Below are 24,743 nucleotides of genomic sequence, written 5' to 3'. Positions count from 1 at the left end.
ATCTAAAGACTTGATAAATATAACAATCTAAAAATGAAAAATGCATATAAGCAATTATATGGCATTATAATTTAATAAAAGAGGAAACAAGAAAATTGCAATGCACTGAATACATAACTTTGACAAATTATTCCCTGTACAAAAGGATACACCACAGACTTTTCCAAAATTGTATTATGAAAATAAGCATTCAAAATACTTAGCTTGCATAAATCTTGTATTTTTTGAATATAATGAAAAGTCCTGAATGCCTACTACATATTATGTTCCAAAGAGATAAGTGGAAGAGACTTTTTAAAAATTCATATATTCCCATCTCAAAACTGAAGGGATCTACCAAGAAAACTATCCTAGAAATATGGATCTTTTTAAAAATTCAACTTTATTAGGGTATTCTTTAGGTATAGTAAAATCCACCTGCATTTTAAATGCAGAGTATGACAACCTTTGACAAATAACCCATATGGCCACAAAAAACCACTGAACCTGGACTTTTTTGTTTTTTTGAAGGACTTTTAAATTATCAATTTGATATTTAAAACAAGTACAGGGCTATTTAGGTTTTCTATTTCTTTTGCACCTGTGTTTTTCAAGGAATTGGTCCACTTCATCTAAACTGTCAAACTTATTGGCTTAAAATTGTTCACAATATTCACTTGATATCTATCTTAGCCTGCTCAGGACACCATAACAAAATACGACAGAGTGGCTTAAACAATACAAATTTACTTTTTCACAGTTCTGGAGACTAGAAGTCCAAAATCAAGGGTCAGCATGGTCACTTTCTAGTAAGGATTCTTCCTGGCTTATAGACAGCCACCTTTTCACATGGTCCTCACATGGCAGGGGTGGAGGGAAAAAGCAAGCTCTTTGGCATCTCTTCTTATAAAGACATTAATCCCAGTGAGGGCCCCACTCCAAAGACCCCATCTCCAAATAGCATCACATTGGGGGTTAGGGCTTAAACATATGAATTTTGGGGGTACACAAACATTCAGTCCATAACAATATCTTTTTAATGTCTACAGGATAGTTCTTGATATTGGTAATTTCTGTCTTTTTTTAATAAACCTACCTAGAGGTTTATTAATTTTATTGATCTATTAAAAAAACAGCTATTGGTTTCATTAATCCTCATTTTCTATGTCATTAACTTTTGTTTTTATATTTAATATTTTCTATTTACTTGGGGTTTAATTTGTTCTTCTTATGCTACACTTAGAAGCTTAGATCATTCATTTTAGACTTTTTTCTAATAAAATATTTAAAGCTGTAAATTTCCTTCTAAGAACAGCTCTAGCTGAACCCTACAAACTTTAGTAAGTTGTGTTTTCATATTAATTCACTTTAAAATATCTTCTAATTTCCCTTGTGACTTCTTATGTGATCCATGGATTAAGTGTTACTTTCTTTTTCCAAGCAACTGGAGATTTTTTTCTCACATATTTGAGGATCATTTCTTAAAACTACTAATACAATTCTAATGCATAATTTTAATGCATTCATATTTACTGAGACTTAAGGACCCAGCATATAGTTTACCTTGCTGACCATTTCATGTGAACTTGAAAAGAATATGTATGCTGATGGTGTGCAGGAGACTGTTCCATATGTCAATGAGGTCAAGCTGGTTGATAGTGTTGAAAACTTCTATATTAGGTGATCTACAAACTTCCTCTAAAGGGTCACATAAATATTTTAGACTTTTGTGGGCCATACAGGCTCTGAACCAACTATTCATCTCTGCAGTTGTAACATGAAAACAGCCATAGCTGACATCTTGCAGAAAAACCCAAACGAACTTTTCGGCCAAGCCAATAAATAAGTATGACTGTGTTCAAATAAAGTTTTATATATAGACAGCAAAATTTAATTTTATATAAGTTTCATGTATCAGAAAATTTTCATTTATCAGAAAATATTCTTTGTGTTTTTCACCATTTAAAATGTAAAAATCAGGAATTCCCTGGTGGTCCAGAGGCTAAGACTCCGCGCTCCCAATGTAAGGGGCCTGGGTTTGATCCCTGGTCAGGGAACTGGATCCCACATGCTGCAACTAAGAGTTCGCATACTGCAACTGAACATCCCGCGTGCTGCAACGAAGATCCTGCATGCCGCGACAAAGACCAGGCAGAGCGAAATACATACATACATACATAAATACATAAAATGTTTTTTAAATGTAAAAATCAATCTTAGCTCATGGGCAATATAAAAATGGGCAATGGAGTGGATATGGCCCACAGGGCAGAGTTTGCTAATGCCTGCTCTGGATCCTTACTGATTTTTATCTACTACACTATCAATTACTGAGAGAGGAGTGTTGAAATCTGCAGCTGTAATTATGGATTTGTCTATTTCTCTGTTTAGTTCTATTAGTTTTACTTTATGTATTCTGAAGCTCTGTAATTAGGTGAATATATATATTTAGGATACATATATTTATCAAGTAATATAAATAAATGGAATACAAAGTAATAAATGACAAATAAAATGGAATATAAAAAATAATCTAAAGGAAAAACAGAACAAAATATATGGGACAAATAGGAAATAAATAGGAAGATGAAAGACTTAGGGGGGTGCAGATTCAATCCCTGGCTGGGGAACTAAGACCCTGCATATTGCATGGCCAAAGGAAAAAAAAAAAAAAAAGACTTAAACCCAACTACATCAATAATTATATTAAGTGAAACTGGCATAAAGATTCCAATTGAGGGGCTTCCCTGGTGGCGCAGTGGTTGAGAGTCCGCCTGCCAATGCAGGGTACACGGGTTAGTGCCCTGGTCCGGGAAGATCCCACATGCTGCGGAGCGGCTGGGCCCGTGAGCCATGGCCACTGAGTCTGTGCTCCGCAAAGGGAGAGGCCACAACAGTGAGAGGCCCGCATACCACAAAAAAAAAAAAAAAAAAAAAAAAAAAAAAAAAAAAAGATTCTAATTGAAAGGCAGAGATTATGGTCTGGATAAAAGCAAAACAATTATATGGTGTGAATAAGAAACCCATTTAAAATATAAAATCCAGGTTACAAGTAAAAGGATGAAAACACATAAATATGTAAACACTAATCACAAGAAAGCTGGAGTGGCTGTACTAATACCAGACAAAGTAGACTTCAGGAAAAGGAGTATCACCAGAGATAAAGTGAGACATTTCATAATGATAAAGGGATCAATTTATCAAGGAAACATAATATGTCACACATAAAACATGAACATAAATGGCAGATAATCTCTGTTTTTTAATTATAATCTTTACTTTTTTTGTTTACTTTTTTTTAAGCGACTGCTCTGGGGTTAAATTGACAATTCATATCTTTAACTTACCCCAGTCTACCTTAAAATAATATTATAACACCTAGGTATTATGTAAGAACTTTTCAAAGTATATGTCTATTTTCCTTATCATATCCTTCGTGTTACTATCATATATTATACTTTTCACATATGCTATAACTCCCCAAATATATTATCTTGCTTTAAATAGTCAATTACCTATTTTTCTTTTTGCATCTTATTTTGTTCACTTATTGTGTCTTATGGAGCTTTCCATAGAGAGCATTCTATACTTTTTTTTCAAATAATTTTTTACTGTGGTATAATACACATAAAATTCGCTATCTTAACTATTTTTAAACGTAGAATTCAGTGGTGTTAAACATATTCATAATGTGTAACTATCACCACCACCTATCTCCACAGTACTTTTCACCTTGTAAAACAGAAACTCTATACCCATTAAAAAGTAGTTCCCTAGTCCTCCCTTCTTCCAGCCCCTAGCAACCACCATGCTATTCTCTAAGATTCTGACTACTCTAAGTATTCTTTCTTATTTCCTTTTGTGCATATCATATAGCTATTTTCTTTGTGGTTACCATGGGGATTACATTTAACATCCTAAAGTTATAACACTTTAATTTGAATTTAGACCAGCTTAACTTCAATAACATACAAAAACTCTGCTCCTTTACAGCTCTGTCCCCACCCCTTTCCATTATTATCACAAAATTACATCTTTATACAGTGTGTGCCCAGAAACACAAACTAACAATTCTTTTAATGCATTAGTCTCCTAAATTATTTAGAAAACAAAATGTGGAGTTACAAACCAAGTCACTTGGTAGCTTTTAGATTAATAATTTTAAAAAAATGTATTAGCCCCTTAAATCTACAGAAAACAAAAAGTAGATTAACAAACCACTGTTAGAATAATATTGGCTTTTATAAGGGCCTTCACTGAGATCTTTATATCTTCATATGGCTACTGTCTGGTAGCTACTGTCTGGTGTCCTTTCATTTCACCCTAAAGGACTCCTTTGAATATTTCTTGCAGGGCAGATCTAGTGGTAATAAAATCCTTCAGTTTTTGCTCATGTGGAAATTTCTCTTTCACTTTTGAAAGAAAAATTTACCAAACATAGGATACTTGGTTGACAGTTTTATTCTTTTAGCACTTTGAATATATTGGCCCACTGACATCTGTCCAAAGTTCCTGAAGAGAAATCTGGTCATATTCTTATTGAGGATCCCTTGTATGTGATAAGTTGATTCTCTCTTGATACTTTCAGGATTCTCTCTTTGTCTCTGACTTTTGAAAGTTTCATTATAAAGGTGTCTCAGTGTGGGTCTCATTGAATTCATCTTACTTGGAGTTCATTAAGCTTCTTAGATGTTTATATTCATGTTTTTCATCAAATTTGGGAATATGGTAACTCTGGAAATCAGACTCTTCCCCTTTCTAGGGGTTTTCTCATTTGTGTTATTGTTTTTGATTGTTTTAGACTGTGTTTACGCCAAGGATCAGCTTGAGGTGTAAATTTAAGTTCTACTCAGGCGTCTTCTGAGCCTTTTCCTGGGCATGCACTATCACTTTCTAATTTTCCCTGTAGATGCAGCTGTTTTTTAATGTCCTAGTCTTCAATCTTTGGCTCCCAAAAGGGGAAAAAAAGAAAAAATGAAGGGGAGGAGGGTGTGGAAAGCACCAGCCTTTTATATGCTCTGGAAGTCACATATATTGGGAGTGGGGCGTGCTGGCTTGCAACAATAGCGGGAGATGCAAGAACAATGGCTGCCTACCTCTTTGTCGTACCTGCATGATCAGAAGAAGCAACCAGCAATCAGAGCACAGAACCCTTGAAGTTGAAGGACAAGGTCCTTTTTGCCTACCCTGGCTCCTATTTGTAAGCTGCTCTGGAACCACACAGTTGCCTGCCATGCGACTGAGCGTGAGGGATGGGTAGCTGCTGCTGCACTAAGAGCTAAAATTGACCAAAATTAACCACAATTTACCTTCCAAGTCTTCCCCTGGAACTTGCAAGCCTTCAAAAGACTCCAGAGTTCCAAATTAGTTATAGACAGATTCTGCCAGTGCAATTGTTGTCTAGGTAGAAAGACAGACTCCTGGTGCTTCTTACTCTACCATCTTCCCAGAATCCCTCAATCATCTTTTAAATTATCCAAAAAATTGAGAAAGAAAAGTCACATATCCACATATTTACCACTTTGTGTAGATCCAAGTTTCCACCTGGTATCATTTTCCTCAAGTCTGAGGAATTTCCTTTTCCATTTCATAAAATGTAAGTCTGTTACTAACAAATGCTCTCAGCTCTTGTGTGCCTCAAGTAAGGCTTTATTTTAACTTTATTTTTGAAAGATATTTTAACTGGATATAGAATTTGTTTCATTGTATTTATCTACAGTACTTTAAAGATGTTGCTCAACTGTCTTCTGGTTTGCAGTTTCAGGCAAGCACTCTCATTACTCTTATCTTTGTTTCTCTGAATAAATGTGACTTTTTTCCTCTGGCTACTTTTAAGATTTGTTCTGCATTCCTGGTTTTCAGCAATTTGATTATGAGGAGATTTGGTGTGGTTTTCACTGTGTTTATCCTGCCTGTGGTTCACCGAACTTCTTGGATATGTGGCTTTACAGTTTCCACAATATCTGGAGTATTTTCAGTCATTATTTCTTCAGATATATTTGTTTCCCCACCCCCAACTTTTTTTCTGGAACTTCAATTATACACATGTTTAGACCACTTAATTTTGTTCTACAGATTATTAAGGCTCTGTTCATTTCTTTTTCAGTCTTTTGGTCTGTGTGCTTTAGTTTCTATTGTGGTCTTTAAATTCACTGATCATTTCTTTTACAGAATATTAGTGCTGTTACAGCCATGCCATGTTTTTTTTTTTAGATATTATAACTTTATCTCTAGAAGTTCTATTCGATTTTTAGCTTTCATTTTCTCCCTGTTATGTTGATATTTTCCTTTAAATCCTTTCACATACTTTAATAACTGTTCCAAAGTACAAATCTGCTAACTTCATCATCTGTTATTTTCTAGGTGTGTTTCTATGGACTGATTTTTCTCCTAGCTATGGGTTGCAATTTTTGATTGAATGCTCAACATTGTGAGCACTGGAATTGTTTTATTCCTTTAAAGTGCCAGACTCCTTTCTGGAAAAAATGAAGTGCCAGACTCCTTTCTGGAAAAAAGTTAAGTTACTTTAAGATCAGGTAATTGTTTTGGAGCTTGTTTTTAAGTCTTGTTAGGGTGGGTTTAGAATAGCTTTTATGCTAGAGCTGATATACCCACCCCTACTGGTAAGGCACGTGTGGCTTAATATTCACCAACAGATTCAAGGGCAGGTTTCTGGAGCACTTTTCTCACAGATGGAAGCTAGAACTCCTACAGGCAGCAAGACGAAAGAGGAAAAAAACATGCAGAGATGCCCCAGAAGTAACACTTCCACTTATATCTCATTAGACAGCACTCAATCACATGACCACACCTAGCTATAAGGAAGACTGGAAAAGCAGTCATTTAATCTGAGTGGCAATGTGCCCAGATAAAAATTTGAGCTCTGTTGCTAAAGAAAATAGAAAGTATTGGGGTACCCAACAAACAGTCTCTGCCATAATTCCTAAGATTAAATTTAGGAGGAAAAGCATATGATTTATGTAGAAAAGTATAAAACATTTTCATAATTACCAAAGGACATAAAATAAGACCTAAAACCATGGACTCACATGCCATATTCCCAGATGGAAAAATAATTACACAAAAAGATCAACATTTCAGAATCCTAAGATTTTGTGGGGAAGGAATGGGGAATGAGGGGCTGTTCTAGAACTACACAAAATAATTTAAAGTTCGTATGTCCATTATAGGCTAAGAGACATTCTTAAGGAATATTAATATCTAAGCAGAACGACCAGTTTGCCTGGGACAGTCACAATTGGCATCATTGTTCTAGCAACCTGTACAGTTTAACATCTCTTTTGAAAAAAAATTAACAGTTGCATTGAAATAAGCTAGAATAGGCTTAGTAGATCCAACTGATTTTTTTAACTTCCAGTTTTTGCCATGCTCTCATCTAGTAGTTTATAAACCACATGTACAGTGATTAAATCTGAATGTTAACCAATGTTAACCAGTGAGACGGAATCTCTTCATGACTTTTTCACAGACAACACACAGAGTCTTTGATTTAAAGAGGAAAGAAGGGAGGGAGGGAGGAAAGGAGGAAGGGAGGAAGGAAGAAAAAAGAAAAGAAATGCAGTGGCAGTGGGGACTTCCCTGGTGGCGCAGTGGTTAAGAATCCAGCTGCCAATGCAGGGGACATGGGTTTGAGCCCTGGTCTGGGAAGATCCCACATGCCGCAGAGCAGCTAAGCCCATGAGCCACAACTACTGAGCCTGCACTCTAGAGCCTGTGGGCCACAACTACTGAGACCGCGTGCCACAACTACTGAAGCCCACATGCCCTAAACCCTGTGCGCAGCAAATACTGAGCCCACATGCTGCAATTACTGAAGCCTGTGTGCCTAGAGCCCGTGCTCTGCAACAAGAGAAGCCACTGCAATGAGAAGCCGCGCACCACAATGAAGAGTAGCCTCTGCTTGCCGCAGCTAGAAAAAACCCGCATGCAGTAACGAAGACCCAACACAACCAAAGGAAAAAAAAAAAGAAAACAATTTGAAAAGAAAATTTAAAAAAATTTTTTAAACTTTAAAAAAATTAAAAAAAAAGAGAAGAAATGCAGTGGGACACAAGTAGCTAAGGATAGCTCCTAACTCCTTCCATCAGTATTCAACCTTCTACCTATGCTATTCATTTGGCTGCCAGGCTGCCAGTCTGTGGAAAATGTGGGAATTACGGGCCAGTTACACATGAAATACAATTACGTTTATAATCATTCCATTTTATATCTTATAGTAAATCCATAAATCTGTAATTCTGAATTAATTTAACTTGCAAAGTTTCTTCTCCATGTGTAAACAATAAAGTGTCAGACGTTAATATACTGACACCACTAACAGAACTTTGCAAACAGTTAAATTGTATCAGTTTTATCATCATCTGCAAACATTAGAAAATCAGTTATTACCCAATAATGGTATAATATTAAATACTTTCAATGGAATCAAAGGAAAGTTTCTGGGAAGTCATTCTATCAAAAGTGAAATGTGTGACACTAATGAAAATTCAGTTTAAAAAACTCAGCTAAAAATAAAACTTCTTTGGGGTAATAATACAAATATAAATTTTGGTGCAGCAAGATGTCATGGCAAAAACAGTGTTCTGACAGTCCCATAAAGTAGACATGTATCTGCAATCTATTTGGTGCACACATAGCTTGTTACCAAACAAGCAATATTCTACAGATAGAAAGAAAAATTATAGTCATCAAATTTTACAAATATTTTAAAATCCACATTTAGATTAACTGAACTACAAAAATTTTGTGATGAAGACTGTACTGAATACAAAAAAGATCTTTCAACACAATACATGGCTTTCTTTTAGCTATGCATTATCAATGTAATTTTTTAAATTATTTGTGTCTTTGAAGAACTACTTAAGTAACTTACAAAGGGATTTAACTTGTTTATAAATGAGCCCTAAAAAATTTGACACAATTTGTTCAAAATCAATCAGAAATATTTATTCAAAGAAGTCAAGGAATGGAGTACCAAAATCTTTAGTTTTTGAAGCTTTTAGAGAATTGCAAATACTGAATCAAATATTACAGAAGTATTTTTAATGTATAGGTGACCTAAAAAAAGAAGTTTTTACGTATCAACAGGCAAACCCTTCAGCAGGCCAACAACCCCTCATAAAAGGCAAACTAAAATTAGAAATTTTCCATGTATCACAGATATTTAACAAGGAAGTCTATCTCTGTTCATGGATTTGAATGTAAATGTCTGGATTTTTAATTTTCTCTTCCCTTCTGGTAGGAATCCCCAAAGCAATAAATTAACATATACATTAGGACATGTTAGGGGCTGGTAATACCCTAGCAAGTCTAGCAGAGCAAACACAAAACTTCCCTGAAGATTCTCACAGAAGAAGAAAATAATTCAGCCAAAGATTACCTCACAACCAAAAATTATGAATCAAGGAAAAATAATATACCATAAGCAAATACTAGCAGATACAAAACCAAGTAATATTAGCACCCTAAAGAACTCCATAATTGTAAAATCTGAGACTATAAAAATTTTGTTTTAAATAATTAAAAAATTAGGGGGAAAAAGCAATGGAAACCATAAAAAAAACCCATGATACTGTTTTTCTAAATAACAACAAAACTAGATCATCTTTAAAAATGAATCAAGTAAAACAGAGAAAAATGAAAAATATATGCCTTGAAATCAATTACTCAATAGAAGGATTAAACAGCATATTAGACAAAGCTGAACAAATAATGAATGAATCAGAAAACCATTTCAAGGAAATTATCCAAAATACAAGACCTTAATGAGAAAAAGGTGACAATAAATGTAAGAGGTTAAAACAACTTGCAGGACTAAATGAGGTGGTCCTATATATGTCTAACTGGAGTTCCAAAAGGAAACAATTCTTTGGAAAGTAGGGTCACTCCTAGACAGAATAAATGAAAGTAAGTCTGCAGCAATGGTCTTCAACACTGGCTGCACCTTACATGTATCACCTAAGAAACTTTAGAAACAAATTAAAAACAGTGCCTAGGTCCCCCTTCCCCCTCCTGTAATTTTGGAATTGGTGTGGAGTAGGTCAAGGTGTCTGTATTTTCTTCAAAGCTTCCCAAGCTATTTTAGTGAACATCCAGGGTTGAGAACTAGTGATCTACACCTAGACACAGCTAGAGAAACCACAGAACAAATTAAAGAGAAAAATGTTAAAACAACTACAGAGAACTAATACTATCTACAAAATAATAATAGATTGACAAAAGACTTCTCAACAACAGATGCCAAAAGAATAATAAAACAATACCTTCAAAGTACTGAGAGAAAATAACTGTCAACCTGGAATTCTAAATAGCTAACTACCATTCAATAGTAATATCAAAATAGACATTTTTAGTCAGTCTAAGAGGTTACCATTTATAGAGTTTTGCTGAAATAGCTAGTAAAGACAATGTGCTTTAAGAAGAAAAACACTGAACCTAGAATGGAATGGGATACAAGAAGAAATTGAAAACATAAAAGCAAAACACAGCAGACTACTGATGCCAGCTAAACTCACAGCTCATACTTCTTTTCCTAAGTAATCAATCAATCAGGATGTCAGTCCTTCTGGTCATCCATCCCAGTAGTTTGTAAACATGACCGAACAAACTGACCTCAGTTTTAAAAATAAGAACAAGGGCTTCCCAGGTGGCACAGTGGTTAAGAATCCTCCTGCCAATGCAGGGGACACGGGTTTGAGCCCTGATCTAGGAAGATCCCACATGCTGCGGAGCAACTAAGCCCGTGCGCCACAACTACTGAGCCTGTGCTCTGGAGCCCGTGAACCACAACTACTGAGCCTGAGTACCACAACTGCTGAAGCCCACGTGCCTAGAGCCCGTACTCTGCAGCAGGAGAGGCCACCGCAATGAGAAGCCCATGCACTGCAACTAAGAGCAGCCCCCGCTCGCTGCAACAAGAGACACCCACGCGCAGCAATGAAGACCCAACGCACCCAAAAATAAATTAAAAAATAAATAAATTTATAAAAAAAAAGAATACATGGGTCCCACCCTAGATGTACTGTTAACTCTAGGAATAAGGGCCGAAATTTTCTTAAAAGCCTACCAGATCAAGAGGATAATCAGGTTTAGGAAGTTCAGATTTCTAGCATTTCCTTCATTCAGCAGTTCTCTTAAAGTGTGGTTCCCTGGCACTACCTCTTAAAGTGTGGTTCCTCATATGGCAGCATCATCATTACCTGTGAACTTGTGGAAATGCAAATTCTCAGGACCCACTCCAGATCTACTGAATTAGAAATTCTGAGGATGGACTCTGCAACTGTGCTTTAGCAAGCCCTCCGGGTGATTCTGATGCCAGGTCATTTTTGAGAAAGCTGCTTTAATCTCCTGCTCTAAGTACCCTGTTCACACTTCCACATGAACAAACCCCCTGCTGCTGTCCTGCCTACAAAATCCTTCCATTTAGTCTTCTAGAGCAATGTACCATGGCTGACCAATTCCCAAACATTCTTAATCTCTTCACTGGATTTTTACATCTTTTGTCTTAACTGAACCTGGTTCACTTCTCTTATAGGGTCTTCACATAAAGGCTGTTCACTCTCCCAAACATCATGTAACTCAGGGTCTGGAAAGTGAGGTCTACTCATTCCCTAACTCCCTATAACACCAAAACATCTGGATAAAGATCTCACCTTTTCTGAAACTCTCCACTCTCATGGCTTCAGTTGTTAAGTGTATTATGATATTGACTTCCAAATTTCTCTTATGATGTTGAGACCAGAACCCACTACCTATCTCACACTTCCATCTGGATGTCCCCAGAGGAACCTCAAATCAATATATAAAAATCTGGGGACTGGGCTTCCCTGGTGGCGCAGTGGCTGAGAGTCCGCCTGCTGATGCAGGGGACACGGGTTCGTGCCCCGGTCCAGGAGGATCCCGCGTGCCGCGGAGCGGCTGGGCCCGTGAGCCATGGCCGCTGAGCTCGCGCGTCCGGAGCCTGTGCTCCGCAACGGCCCGCGTACCGCAAAAAAAAAAAAAAAAAAAATCTGGGGACTTCCCTGGCGGTCCAGTGGTAAGACTCTGTGCTTCCAATGCAGGGGGTGCGGGTTCGATCCCTGGTCGGGGAACTAAGATCCCAATGCCATGCGGCCAAAAAAAAAACAAAAGACAAAAAAAACTGAACCTGCTTGTCCAACCCTGCTCTTCCCGTACTTTCTAATATAAATGAAGGCACCACAATTCAGCTATCCAATTATCTAAGTCTAAACCTATAAATCATCAATGGAATTCCTTATTCAAACATTCGATTAATCACCAATTACCATCAATTATTTCACCTTCTGTTAAGTTCTCTAATTCTCACCATCACAACTACTACTGCTATAGTACAAATTCTCCACCCTTACTAGGATTTCTTATACAGCAATAGCCTCCTAACTGCTCACTCTCTCTCAAGTATTGCACTCCTCCAATTCATTTTATAGTCCCTAAACTTCAAGAACATTTATTTTTAAAATCATGAACTTATAGTTTTAATACTTCTACTCTAAATCCATCATCATTCAACACAAGTTTTTAAATCTAGCTCTTTTACTCAATAGTTCTAGATCACCAACTTACTGATAATTTTATCACAACTATGTTGTAATTTTACTTACTGTGATAATTTTATCACAACTATGTTACAAAGAATGTCAGTCAAAAAAGTAATTATCTAATTAAATCCAAATTAATGCTTAAAATTTAAGTGCTGTAACTAATAATTTCATCTATATGAACTTCACTGCCACAAATTTTAGATTTTGTTGTAAATAATAGCACTGCATGTTTATAAGATGAGCAAAATAAGAACATTGTGAAAAGAAAATTTTTGAAACCCAGAGAAAGAAAACATCTCAGATTTTGAAAAAATGAAAACTCACCATACACACCTGCAGAACGAGTGGAACTGTTCATGGTAAAAGGTCCGTTAACGATGTCGGAAGAAAGAAGCTCATCAGATCCCCGCTGAAAAGCAAGAGCAATATTCTGTTAATAAAACAAGTCTTGGATAATGGTCCATATTTACTACTAAAAATATTAAAAGCTAATATTACTTAATCTGAATATCAAGGCACTTAAGGGGAAGTCTTCAAGAATCATAAAATCTAAAGGTTGGAAGTGAACTTAATAGTAAACAAAAATTATTGAACATCCACATGATTGTTAGTTATAAGAAAGAGAATTGCCATCACATAATTGGGGGCATAATTCCACAATCCTTTTGAATGAAACTCAGTTCTCTGAGATACTACATCTGAAGTGTCAAAAACCATACTTAGGGGTTGAATCCTGACATTGTTTTTGTAGTATATTTTTAAGTATATTTTAAATACATTTTGGTATATTAAGTATGTTAAGTTTTGTAGTATATATATATTTTTATAAAGGACTGATGACTTTTGTTTTGGCTGTGTTGGGCCTTCGCTGCTGCGCGTAGGCTTCCTCTAGTTGCGGTGTGGGGACTACTCTTCACTGCAGTGAGCAGGCTTCTCACTGTGGTGGCTTCTCTTGTTGCGGTGCACGGGCTCTAGGCGCGGGCCTCAGTAGTTGTGGCTCATGGGCTCTAGAGCACAGGCTCAGTGGTTGTGATGCACAGGCTTAGCTGCTCCGCGTCATGTGGGATCTTCCCAGACTAGGGCTCGAACCCATGTCCCCTGCATTGGCAGGTGGATTCTTAACCACTGAATCACCAGGGAAGTCCTGTAGTACATTTTTAAGTATTTGTGTGCAAATAATTGTGTAGCACTCCCTTGACTTTTTCATAGATGTGTATTTTTAAAAGTTGAACACAAAGATGCAATTTATTTCTATATTGGTCAAATCCTTTAAATAAGTGACTTTTTTTATTCATTAATCCTTAAAATGATCTTTAATGTGTACTATTTCTTTCTTTCTTTTTTTTTTTTTTGTGGTACGCAGGCCTCTCACTGCTGTGGCCTCTCCCGTTGCGGAGCACAGGCTCCGGACGTGCAGGCTCAGCGGCCGTGGCTCACGGGCCCAGCCGCTCCGCGGCATGTGGGATCTTCCCGGACCAGGGCACGAACCCGTGTCCCCTGCATCGGCAGGCGGACTCTCAACCACTGCGCCACCAGGGAAGCCCTGTGTACTATTTCTTAAACAACTACTGTTTAAGTAATTTAGACGTTTTTTCAGGTAAGAGTTTTGACCAATTCCAGAGTTGAACTGTCAAAGCTGAAAGACAAGTCAGTCTAGCCTTTTCATTGTAAAACCATAAGGTCTTTTACCAAGATTAAAATGTTTATATCTAGGAAGTACAATAAACACCATGTATAAATTTAAAAACAACCTATTTCAACTGGTAGTTTGTTCAGCTCTCGGTCAATTTTTTTTTGGCGGTGCCACACGGCTTGTAACATCTTAGTTCCCCAAACAGGGATCAAACCCCGGGCCCCCGCAGTGGAAGCATGGAGTCCTAACCACTGGACCACCAGAGAATTCCCAAGCTCGGTCAACTTTTAAGAACAAATATTTCAGTCTACTAGATGATAAAACCTAATCTCCAAACTATTCTACAAAAGTTATAACTTCAACAGTGCTCCGACAGATATAATGTTTAGGGGTAAGGACCAGTTCTGCAGGGAACAACCTCAGCCTTTGCTGAAGAAAAGCAAACCACCAATGCGTTTGCATAATATAAATACAATTATTTAAACAATTCCTGTATTAAACATCTAGAAATTATTCCCTTTGGTCTTTCACCCGTAAGTTTATAGAGACAGTTTGGAATAAGAGAAAGGAACTAAGTGAGCGCGTGAGATGAAATAAAATTGAAAATCTCAAATTCCAGAAAGACTTGGATTATGACCTCACTAAAAGCAAAGGTCTTCCTGAGAATATGTGAAATACAGATATTGGCAGACAAAGACAGACTTCGTATAGCCAGTGGATATGGAAAGGTGAATTTTTGCAGTTTTAAATGTAGTAAAAAGTTAAACATGCCCAACATGTTTTTATATATGAGGAATTTGATAAACTATGTGTTACTAATAGATATATTTTCGACACATATGAGTGTAGTGTCAATATCAAATATCAATTTTCTACATGTAAATTGAATTAATTTGGTCTTAGAAACCACTTAGAGGGACTTCCCTGGTAGCACAGTGGTTAAGAATCCGCCTGCCAATGCAGGGGACGTGCGTTCGATCCCTGGTCTGGGAAGATCCCACATGCCGCGGTGCAACTAAGCCTGTGCGCCACAACTACTGAAGCCCGTGTGCCTAGAGCCCGTGCTCCGAAACAAGAAAAGCCACTGCACCACAACGAAGAGTAGCCCCCACCCACCACAACTAGAGAAAGCCTGCACGCAGCAACAAAGACCCAACGCGGCAAGGAAGGAAGGAAGGAAGGAAGGACAGACGAACTTAGAGATCACTTGAGCTCTTTTCTAGACTTGCAGGAGTATGTTAAAATGTCAACTAAATATTAATTCTAGGTGGACTGCAGATTGAAACGTAAAAGACAAAACAATAAAGACTCTAGGAGATAACAGAAAAAAGTATCTCCATAATCTTGTGGTAGGGAAAGATTTCTTAAACAAGAAACACAATTATTTAAAATAACTGATAAACTATACAAAAATGAAGTTATAATTTTTATTTACAATATATACAAATATTGAATCATTATGTTGTAGATCTGAAACATAATGTTATTTATTAATTATACCTCAATTTTTTAAAAAAGAATTTTATTAACAAAAGACATCATTAGGAGATTAAAAAGGCAAGTCATAGAGTGGGAGAAAATACTGCAGTACATATAACCAACAAAGATTGTATACCCAGAACTTACTAAGAAAAAGAAGAAAGGCTGGCGGGGGGGTACCCCACTAGGAACTGATATGAAAAAAATCAAGGTAACAGAAAATGACAAGAGAGTTGAACAGGCACCTCACAAGTCAAGTGGTATACTTTATTACTGTTCCTGAGTATTTGTGTCCTTCTTTTCCTGTGAAAGAATCATTCATCCCCACCTATGGCCATGTGACTTTCAATGCCTCTGAGTGGAGGATACCTCCCTGACCCATTGACCTTGAGCACAGTTTTGTGCTATGCTTTGGCCTATGGAGTATGTATGGACATGACCTAAATCCAAGCAGAACTTTTGAAAGAATTAGTTTCTGCCGTTTTTCTTCCTTTTCCCCTCTGAAACAAGAGGAGCATATCCCAAATAGAAGCTACTCTTTCAGCCTGATTCCCAGAATAAAAACATAACTGTATAGTTCCATAATAGCCACCAACTTTGTAAGTACACAAGAAATGTTTTTCTAAACCATATCTAAATGACTAATATCACACCCAATAAACGTATGAAAAGATGCTTAACCTCAATGGTCATCAGGGAATGCAAGTTAAAACCTCAATGAAATACAAACATATTAAAAGGGCTGACAATATCAAGTTTTGATAAGAATGTGAAGTGAGAGAACTGTTATATGTTGCTAGTGGGAGTGTAAATTGGTACAACTGATTCAATATACTAAAGTTGAATATATAAGTATCCTAGGATCTCTTTTATTCTATTCCTATGCATACACTCAAGAGATTGCCTGCTATGTGCACCTATACATATTAGAATGTTCTCAGCAGCATTACTTCTAGTAACCAAACTGGAAACAATCAAATGTCATCAACTACAGAATGAACAAATCTTTGTAAATTCATTCAATGATTTACAGTAAGGAGAATGAACTACTGCTCTACACAATAACATACAAAAATCTCATGTTAAGAAACCCATCACAAAATAATACATACTACATTGTTGCATTTACATAGAGTTCAAAAAGTAGTCACAACTAAATTATATATCTAAACTATGTATCTACTTGCAAAAGATGAAAATTGGACCCCTTTCTCACACCATATGCAAAAATTAACTCAAGAAGGGTGTATACGTAAATGTAAAACTATAACTGTAAAACTCTTAAAAGGAAACATAAAAGTAAATCTTTGTGGCTTTGGGTTAGGAAATGGTTCCTTGGTAACAAAAGCACAAATGACAAAAGAAAAAAAAATACATTCATAAAAATAAATTCGACTTCATAAAAAGTAAAAACTTTTGTACTTCAAAGGACACCATCAAGAAAATGAAAAGACAAGCCAGAAAATGGGAGAAAATATTTGCAAATCTACTATCTGATGAGGGACTGGTACCCAGAACGTAATCTCTTATAACTCAATAATAAAAAGAGAAAATAATGCAATTTAAAAATAGGCAAAGGATCTGAACAGACATTTCTCCAAGAAAATATACAGACAATAAGCACATGAAAAGATGCACAACATCATGAGTCACTAAGGAAATGCAAATCAAAACCACAGAGATCACTTCAAATAAAAATTAAGACCATGACATCACCACATACTTATCAGAACAGTTAAAATAAAAAATAGTGACAATGCCAAATGCAGGTGAGGGATGTGGAAGAAACTGGATGTCTCATACACTGCTGAAAGGAATGTAAAATGGTACAGCCACTCTGAAAAGTTTGGTGGTTTCTTAAAAAACTAAACATAAAGAGCAATCTCAAAGATCACATGCTCAACACAAAAACTCACATGTTCTATGATTTCATTTATATAACTCTCTCAAAATGACAAAATTATAAAGATGGAAAACTGACTAGTAATTGCCAGGGGGCAGAGAAGCTTGGGAGAGATGGTCAGTATGATTATAAAAGGGTACCATGAGGGAGATCTTTGCGGTGATGGATTAGTTCTGTGGTGAGAATTACATGAACCCACACATGCAATAAAATGAAACAAAACTATACACAGGCATTGTATCAATGTCAATGCCCTTGTTTTTGTTGCTGTTTTCTTTAAATAATTTATTTTATTATTATTTTTTAACATCTTTATTGGAGTATAATTGCTTTACAATGGTGTGTTAGTTTCTGCTGTACAACAAAGTGAACCAGCTATACATATACATATATCCCCATATCTCTTCCCTCTTGCGTCTCCCTCCCACCCTCCCTATCCCACCCTATTGTTGTTGTTTTGGGTTTTTTTCCCCAGAAAGAGCATCTTCACTAAACAACAGGAAACAAAGCGTGCCAGGAATCTGACCAAACACACAAAGCAGCAGGTGAGACTCCTCATAGGAAAGAATGACTCCCAATGGAACATAAATAGATCCCCTCGAAGTACATATATTTCGCATGAGTGTGTACATCCATATGTAATATATTGAAAGAAATCTGGTTTCTACCACGAGAAGTTACTCAGCAATAATCAATCAACATCTCACCTGAGGCCGGGAAGTGAGGGTGCTGCAGCCACGTTATAAACCGAGGCGCACCTCACACCCGCACACGCCTCCCCTCTGTGCACAGGAAAGTTAGCCAGAGAAGGCAGGTGGCCGTGTGGCCGCGGAGCCCATCCTGCAGAACCCAGGAGCCGGCTGCAGCAGGGAGGCAAATGCCAGGCCGTGCCTGCCTGGAAGGCCGCGTCGGCTCTGGGGTGAACGGCAGCGCTCAGGACCCCAGCAACAGCACGACGGCGCGCCTGGTTTCCAACTGCGAGCCTGCCTCTGGGGTCCACCCAAGGCCCTCCAGATCTGTGTAGTTTGGCCAGTGGGGGCTTCTCCTAGGATCGAATGGCTCTTGGGAGGCGAGTAGAGTTTCTAGACCCACCAGGGCTCAGCCCACATACACACGTGCACAGGCCCCCCCCCCCACACACACAGACACACACACACACACACACACGTGCTTCAACGGAAGTCAGCAAGTTGCAAACAAGTATTCTACAGGGGCGTGCTCAAATAGTGCCTGCTTCAGAGTCAGTTTTGTCAACTGCATTCTGAGTTGTCCCCATGCCAAAGTGGATTTGTTCAAAAGATACGAGTTGCTAGAGGCTTACAGAGACACAAGATGTGTTACACACTGGGGGGTGCAATCCTCTCAGGGCTTGGCACAGTGTTTTAGTAACAAAACAAACAAGAAATGCACGGGAACCCAATGCCCTTATTTTGATAGTGTAAGTATGTAAGAGGTAATGATTGGGGGAAACTGTGAAAGGTACACAAGACCTCTCTGTAGTACCTTTACAGCTTGCTATGAATCTCTAATTTTTTCAAAATAAAAAGTTAAGAACAAAACAAAACACAACTATGGAGAGATAACATCATTCTGAGCCAGAGGCTTCCTACTGACTTGAAAGACTTGTTGCCAGCCTAGAATAGTCATCACCATCATCACTGTGTTCAACCCTCAAGAGTGGATAAGAAAAGACTGGTCAAGCTGTCAATTACCACAGCTCATTCTCAGAGCTCATCCCTCACACTCTCCTTGTATACAATGGTGGTCCAGAAGGTGTCCCTTCAAAAACAAGCAACATTCAAAGAACAACCACAGGAGTTCCTTATGGGAATCTATACATAAGGAAAAGGAAGGAATCAAAAGATAACATACAACAGAAAAATGACACAACTTTATGTTACGAGCAAATGGTTCTTTGTAAAATGAAAAGTTTTTAGGAAAATATTATAGCCTCTCCTAAACAAAATACAAAGGGATACAACAGCTCAAGGGAGAGACAAATCAGAATTCTACCAAAGGAGTTAAAAGACAGATCCGTGAAAAACAAGAATAAAGCAGTGTCACAAAAGTCAGATGTTTCAAAGAGAGGATAAGAGAACCAAAAGCGCAAAACATCTTTCCACCCTCCAAAGAAGTTACCTGCTGAGAGGAACCAATTCTTACTCTGTAATTTCATTATCAAAAAGCTAGAAAGAACAAATTTTCAGGAAAGCACTTTCTTGGAGTTACACGAGATTACTTAAAAGGCATCTAGAGGGGCTTCCCTGGTGGCGCAGTGGTTGAGAGTCTGCCTGCCGATGCAGGGGACACGGGTTTGTGCCCCGGTCCGGGAAGATCCCACATGCCGCGGAGCGGCTGGGCCCGTGAGCCATGGCCGCTGAGTCTGCGCGGCCGGAGCCTGTGCTCCGCAACGGGAGAGGCCACAACAGTGAGAGGCCCACTTACTGCAAAAAAAAAAAAAAAAAAAAAAAAGGCATCTAGAGAAGGTGTTAAACTGTTAACACAGGTCTGCCCCAGACAAGGCTTGCCAGCTAAGAATCCAAAAAAGTTGGGGTCTACTTAATGCACACATGCCATTTCGGTTTCAATATGAGAAGAGAAATGAGTTACTCATCGTTCTTTCTGTTTCTATCTCATTCAATAAACTGTTACCTAATTTCCTAACAAATCTCCAATCAACTATTAAAGTGAAATTATTCCTTGTTGCTTATTGAATCAAGTCTAAATGTATTGTGATGGTGATTAAAAGCTCCTCCTACTCACAATAACACTCCTGTCTTGTAATTTTCCCCAAATACATCATCTTTATTTCTGCTACTTTTTATGCTATTCTCCTGCCTCAAACACTGTCTCTTCACAACATATCCAGTCCTACCTACTGGTCAGAGATAATTAATACCACATCTGGAAAATTTTTCAACCCCAAAGTGAAGAGATTGACCTGAATTTTGATTGTCTTTCAACATTAAAATGTGCAAGATTCTAGGTTTTAGTACACTTCACGTAATATATTCTTCCTATGTATATAACCATCAATATCACACACTTTGTCAAATATGTACACAGTTTTTTCCCAGCTACTCTGAGGTCTATTATTGTGCCTTATAACTTCATTATATTCCCCCATGCCCTATAACATAGTGTCACGTACAATATAACGGCTCTCTGCCGTGGCTATAGACTAAAATCACATATCCAAGTTTAAAATAAATACTATATACCAGGTCCTACGCCAGAGATTCTTAATCAGTAGCTCTAGGCTGAGGTTTGAGCACCTGTATTTCCAAAGCTCTTAACGTGTAGCCAACTGAGAACTACTATAAACAGATGCTGTAATGAACACAGAAGCATAATAGTACAGCAGTTTAAAATGTAGTCTTCTAGAGCAGACCAGATCTAGGTTTGAAAATGCTACACAAAGTTACCTTTATATGATACTACATATTATTTAACCTAAGGCTCAGTTTGTTCACCTGCAAAATGAGGGTCATAATGGTACCCATACTCATAGGTTGCTCCGAGGATTAATATTTCTAATATACACACCTCTCATTAAACAGTGGCAAATAAATACTAATGATTCATTACTCAATTCTCTTCAAAAGCTATATATGCCAATAGTTATATGTATGCAATGTAATTAGTATTGAACAGCAATCTCCTAAATGTGAAAGATATTCTTTCAATAAAGGAAACTTTCTAAAGTTTTAGAAAGAAACAAACTTTTTGATACTAACAAAAAGGAAATTTCCTTCTGTCAGATGAATTGATAAAAGACTGGATTTTAATAAAATCAAAATGTACAGGATTGCAAAGGAGATTTAATAAAGTCCCATTTATGATTAACCTTTGAGAATGAGAAAGAATAAAGCATGTGGGCATTAGAACTTTTCCTGCAGAACACTGATGATATTTGTTTATAGAGAAAAAGGAGGTCAAATTTTTCTCTATAACAATCCTCATTTAAGCATCTTTGCATACTTATCCAATTATCTCAGGAAAAGATCTGTAGATATTAATTAGCTAGATCATTTTTCATTTTGATAGTTTTTTTTTTTGCAGTACGCGGGCCTCTCACTGTTGTGGCCTCTCCCGTTGCAGAGCACAGGCTCCAGGTGCGCAGGCTCAGTGGCCATGGCTCATGGGCCTAGCCGCTCTGCGGCATGTAGGATCCTCCTGGACCAAGGCACGAACCTGTGTCCCCTGCATCGGCAGGCGGACTCTCAACCACTGCGCCACCAGGTAAGCCCCCTGTTTTATCGTAACATGCACTGTACAAAGTTATAATATGAATCTATGTTCCTCTCTGTAATCCTTTTAACTGATAAGCTTTTGTCACCTTGTTACAGTCTCCATAATTATTTTTAATGGATTCTTAAAATTCTATAATTGCATACTAACTATTCCCCTATTACTAAATATTAGCATCACTTGTAATTTATTGATACCATAAGTTATGCTGTATTAATTTAGAATATAGCATTTTCCATATTTTATGTTCTATCCATAGAATAAATATTAAGAAGTAAAAGAAACAATTTTTTTCTTTTTGAGTGAAGGTAAAAGATGGTAAAACTGCAAGAAATCTCAAATTTCTGCTTAACAGTATATAGTAACTTCAAGTTCCTACTACACTACAAGTGACTACTAAGAAGCATTTTTACTTCTATAGAGGTCTTTCAAATATTGTTAGAGTTGGCACATGACTCTAATTCTGGACACTTTTAATACTACTCAGAGTTTGGCTCACAGTCTGCAAAGAATTTAACCCTGTTCAAAGAGAGGTCTGGCTTTTGCCCCCTCCTTCTGGGAGGTAATCTCTAAACCCCCTGTAAGGTCATGCCTGAGAAAGTGTCTTTTTTTTTTTAACTCGAGGGGCTTTGGGTCACCAGACAGTCTTAGAGTCAGGACACGCCTGGAGGGGCTAGAGGAGACTTAACTAAGATCAGCCTCAAGAGCAATCAAGTATGCTTACATAAAGGAGCCCCTCAATAAAAATGTAATCACCAAAGCACGGTAAGCATCCCGGTTTGACTCCATGAGTACTGTCACACACTGATGCTGGGAAAGTAATGTGTCCTGACACCATAGGGAGAAGACAAAGGAAGCTCTGTGTTTGATACTTCCCCAGACTTCTGCCCTATGTGTTCCTTCCCTTGGCTGATTCAAATCTATATCCTTTCCCTGTAATAACCAGTAATGAAGAGTACAAAAGCTTTCAGTGAGTTCTGTAAGTTCTTCTAGCAAATTATGGGACCAGAGGGTGGTTTGGAAACCCCCAGGACTTACAATTTCTGTCAGAAGTGAGGGGAGTCTTTTGTGGACTGTGTTCCCTAACTTCACAGTTGGCCTAATTCCTCTCATGGAAAAATGATGAATCAGTAGAGCACATATAATAAAACTATTCATTTAACAGATTTTTCTAAACCTTTATTCTTCACCTCTAAATCACCATTTGGATTTCTAACTGTAAAAGAAAAATTTAGTCTAAAAATGTGATCAAATAGTCAAACACAGAAAAACTGGAAAAACTAACTTAAATTTATATGGCATACTAAGTAAATTAATGCAACATCTTAACTGTCACATTCAATGTTTCTACACAAAATATAAACTATTATAATAAGGAAATGGTTAACATTACAGAGCCTTCAAAATAAAATCATTTAAGTTTGATAATTCTACTAGATCTTTCAATAGTAACAGGAAGAACTTTCAAAAAGAATATGTGTAGAATAATGCATGAATAAAGCAAACTCTATAGTATCCAGTGAAGTGATGGAATGCCTATTTTTATTTTTATTGTCTTATTACACAATAAGAAAAATTAAAATATTTGATCCAAAAGTTTCATATCTGGAAATTGTTTCATATCAGAGATGGGGTTTACCATTTAACATACAGAATAAACAACACATATCTCAAATAATTATGATACTTTAAAAAAACTGGTAACTTTTGGACCCTAATAATTTCAGGATATGATAAACAAAAGAAAGAAAAAAGAGCTTACATTTGAAAATGTAGTCATAAAAAAAATATTCTGATAATCAAAATTTACTGGCTAAGCTTTTTTCCCCCAAGGATTCATTTTCAGATTACAGAAAATAAAGGTTTTTAAATATCATAAAGCTCAAATCCCAGGAGTCATATTACTTTGTAAGCTTTGTAAAAAGTGAGAAAAACACAATCAGTTCTGTTACTTTAAAGATTCCCTTCTTTAAAAAAAACAAAACTTTTCTTTCCTAGACATAAATTCTTTCTCCTGAAAACACATCACTGCCTATAATTACAGACTACTTGCTTAACAGTTATATCCTAAGTGTCTGAAAAGTAATTTTCTATTATAGTCAAGGAAAAGCAATGCAGACCTAGGTAAAACTGAGTATCTGTCTAGTAGGGGAGGAAAACTTTTGCCTTCTTCCCTTTTAGGTTCTTTGGCTGGTCTAATAATTAAGCTGACATGAGACAGAATAACAGGAGAAAAACAAAATTTAATTTCATACATACAGGAGCTCATAAAGATATGAGACTCTAAGAAGTGACAAAAGCATGCAGTTTTTATACCTTTTAGACAAAGAAACAATTATTTGTGAAGATTTGACAAAACAAAGGGTCTGCGGGGCTTGGGGTAGCAAATTAATAAAGAAGTAACAAAGTTTGTTTAGTCACCCTTCTCTGCCTTGAATTTCCTATCTCTGGTGATAAGGATGCCTTCTACTCTCCTAGTATAAGGAGGATACTTTCACTTGAGAGATTTATTTCCTGTTTTCAGGGGGACCAAGGAGGGTCAGTGTCCTTCTTGCACCAGCTGTTTCTTTCCTCTTTTTTTAAAAAAATATTTATTTATTTATATATTTATTTGGCTGCGCCAGGTCTTAGTTGCGGCACGTTGGGATCTTTAGTTGCGGCATGCAGGATCTTTTACTTGCAGGCATGCAGGATCTTTTAGTTGCGGCATGGGGGATGTTTAGTTGCGGCATGGGGGATCTAGTTCCCTGACCAGGGACTGAAGTCAGGCCCCCTGCATTGGGAGCGCTGAGTCTTAGCCACTGGACCACCAAGGAAGTCCCTGGCTGTTTATTAAGTATCTTTAATTCAAAATAATCAACATGCCAAAGGGGCACATTTTATTCCCCCTCACTCTCAAAAGGTCTGATGGCTATGA

General features: G+C 37.2%; 1 protein-coding gene across 3 annotated transcripts in view; it reads right to left on the bottom strand.

Annotated features, from left to right (window-relative positions):
- Positions 1 to 24,743, bottom strand: part of PTBP3 (polypyrimidine tract binding protein 3) — a 101,103-nt gene that overhangs the window by 55,388 nt on the left and 20,972 nt on the right. For 2 of the 3 annotated variants that reach the window (XM_082843452.1, XM_082843450.1), the window contains one exon: positions 12,885 to 12,969. In XM_082843452.1, the coding sequence (XP_082699578.1) occupies positions 12,885 to 12,918 (34 nt within the window). In that variant the 5' untranslated portion in view covers positions 12,919 to 12,969. Of the gene's footprint in view, positions 1 to 12,884; positions 13,050 to 24,743 lie in introns of those variants that run through there. The other variant, XM_082843451.1, reaches the window with a different exon arrangement.

This window comes from Leucopleurus acutus (assembly GCF_964270905.1).
Source record: "Leucopleurus acutus genome assembly, chromosome: 7".
Lineage (NCBI taxonomy): Eukaryota > Metazoa > Chordata > Mammalia > Artiodactyla > Delphinidae > Leucopleurus > Leucopleurus acutus.
Note: the sequence above shows the minus strand (reverse complement) of the source record. Positions and strands in the feature narration are given on the sequence as shown.